Raw genomic sequence first — 2,075 nt, 5'->3', positions numbered from 1 at the left:
TGATGACACAATCTTTGAGCAAGTCTGGCAGACTGCTTGTCATAGGCTTCCGAAAACGTGCTAATTTTGTAGTTTCTGTGAAGAATGGAAGTTGGATAAGGAGATTGAACATTAGCAATGGTCCTCTAGCGAGGATTCAATAAATAGGCAGTCATTTTGAATACCAGAATAAACAGCCAAGTCAATAGCAGAGGGTGAATGCTGAACATAAGACGGAAAGTAAGTGGAGGAGCCCGTAGCAAGAATATTATAGTTATGGGCCCTTATACAGGTGACAAGATTATTACCTCTGTTACAGGCGCGGGGGTTGCCCCACCATAGGTGCTTAGCATTCCAATCACCAGCAAGAAGGAAGCGCGGTGTAAAGAGTTCGAATATTACCTTAAAGTCTTCCGATGTAAATCGTAGTTGAGGTGGACAATAGGTGGCAGCTAAATTCAAAAGCGGTTGACGTTGAAAGGAGATGCTAATGGGGGCACATCGAATTGCCGGAGTAATAAAAGGAGGAACTGCCATGTGGTCAATGTTCCGATTAACAATGACTGCAGAGCCACCACGCCTAAGGTTGCCTGGATAGTTTGCGACATAGACATGGTAACCATCAAATTTAATGAGGTCAGAATCAATAAGGTGGGACTCAGATATAAGGGCTATATCGATATCATGTTGGCGAATATAAGATTCTAGTTCAGGAAGTTTACCTAGGAGACCAGGTAAAATTGTTGCAAGGGGGGCTGTTGTTGGCCATGTTAAAGTAGAGAAAGCAATCTAGTAAGAGGGAAAGAAAATTGTTCACGTTAAACTACAGGACACAGGTTACAGACAGAAAGCAAAGGACAACAAGTGAAGTGGATGGAATGCGGGCAAAATTAGCCAGACAGTCCAGGAATGATTAAGGGAATAGGTAAATTTGACAAATAATAGTAACAGACGCATCGATCAGAATATTAATAAGTTTTATTAAAGGTCAAAATCCTCTTGTGTAACTGCCATCAGCCAATCCTCCTCCCGAAGGCCAGTGGCAGGAAGCGCGCCAGCCCCAGGTGCAGCAGTTACAGCCTCATCAGGGCCTTGTGTGCCATCGTCCGGCATGGGGCGATCGAGCCTTGGTCCTGTAGCGAGGCCCAGGGTGCGCAGTGCGCGTTTCTTTCTCACTGGGATCGCCACATGGCTCAGATTTCGTATGGCTTCCTTGTAACTGCTGCACCCCATAAAAGCGGCAATGTGGTTACCTCCGCAGTTGGCGCACTTACCCTCCACCGACCTCGGCTTCGGACAGTCTATGTACTTGTGTGTTCCGGCACACTTAAAGCATGTGAATTCCGGTTGTGTGCATTCAATCTGTTTGTGCCCAAATTTTTGGCACCTAAAGCATTGGATGATGCCCCGTGCCCGGCCCTGGGGTTCGACCTTCACCGGGAAGGTGCCAATCTCGGTGATCTTGACTAGGTCTTGGTTTCCCTTTCTTGGTTCCAGCTCGACCCTGAAGACGTTCAACGGCTCTCCGCTCACCGCCCCCACCGCTCGCACCACTGTTTTTGGGCGAAAGCCCATGCCCTCGAGTTTGTTACTAACCCAGTTAGGGGCTAGGTCGCGGTGGAGGCCCTTGATAGTAGCGCGAAAGCCAGGCTCCTCCGGCTGGACCGGACCCGACAGCCCCTCCACAAAGTAGTCCGCCAGCTTGCTTCTGACTTCTTCTAATGGGGCCTCAATGAGGAACGTGTCACTAGTCGTGGGTCGGGTTTTAAAAGCGCCCGGCCCTACCAGCTCCACAGCCCCATCAATGAGGCCTGCAACGTCCTTAGCCCCGTGGACGAGGAGGACGCTGCCAGGTCCGATCTTGCGACGTTTTCCTTTGCCGGGGGCCCAGAACATCTCCAGAGCCAGAGCTGGCTGGAACCTCCAGACGTTGGCCTGGGGCAGGCTTATGTCGGACGACGCAATGGAGCCATAAGAGGCAGCTGCCGCTCTGCCTGCAGAGCCGACATTGGTTGGTCGAGAGCCACAGCCCCCGCCCCGCCGGGCAAGCTGTGGTTCCAGGACAGCCCCAGCCCCAACCAAGCGAGCTTTGCCAT

General features: G+C 51.1%; 1 protein-coding gene across 1 annotated transcript; it reads right to left on the bottom strand.

Moving 5' to 3' along the window:
- Positions 1-960: 960 nt before the first annotated feature.
- On the bottom strand, positions 961-1,875 carry LOC117782608. The gene has a single exon (XM_034619628.1). It carries the CDS (start codon positions 1,873-1,875, stop codon positions 961-963), a length of 915 nt encoding a protein of 304 aa, XP_034475519.1.
- Between the last annotated feature and the right edge of the window lie 200 nt (positions 1,876-2,075).

Source organism: Drosophila innubila, assembly GCF_004354385.1.
Source record: "Drosophila innubila isolate TH190305 chromosome 2L unlocalized genomic scaffold, UK_Dinn_1.0 5_B_2L, whole genome shotgun sequence".
NCBI classification, from domain to species: domain Eukaryota; kingdom Metazoa; phylum Arthropoda; class Insecta; order Diptera; family Drosophilidae; genus Drosophila; species Drosophila innubila.
The sequence above is the reverse complement of the archived record's forward strand: the minus strand, read 5'-3'. Positions and strand labels throughout refer to the sequence as shown.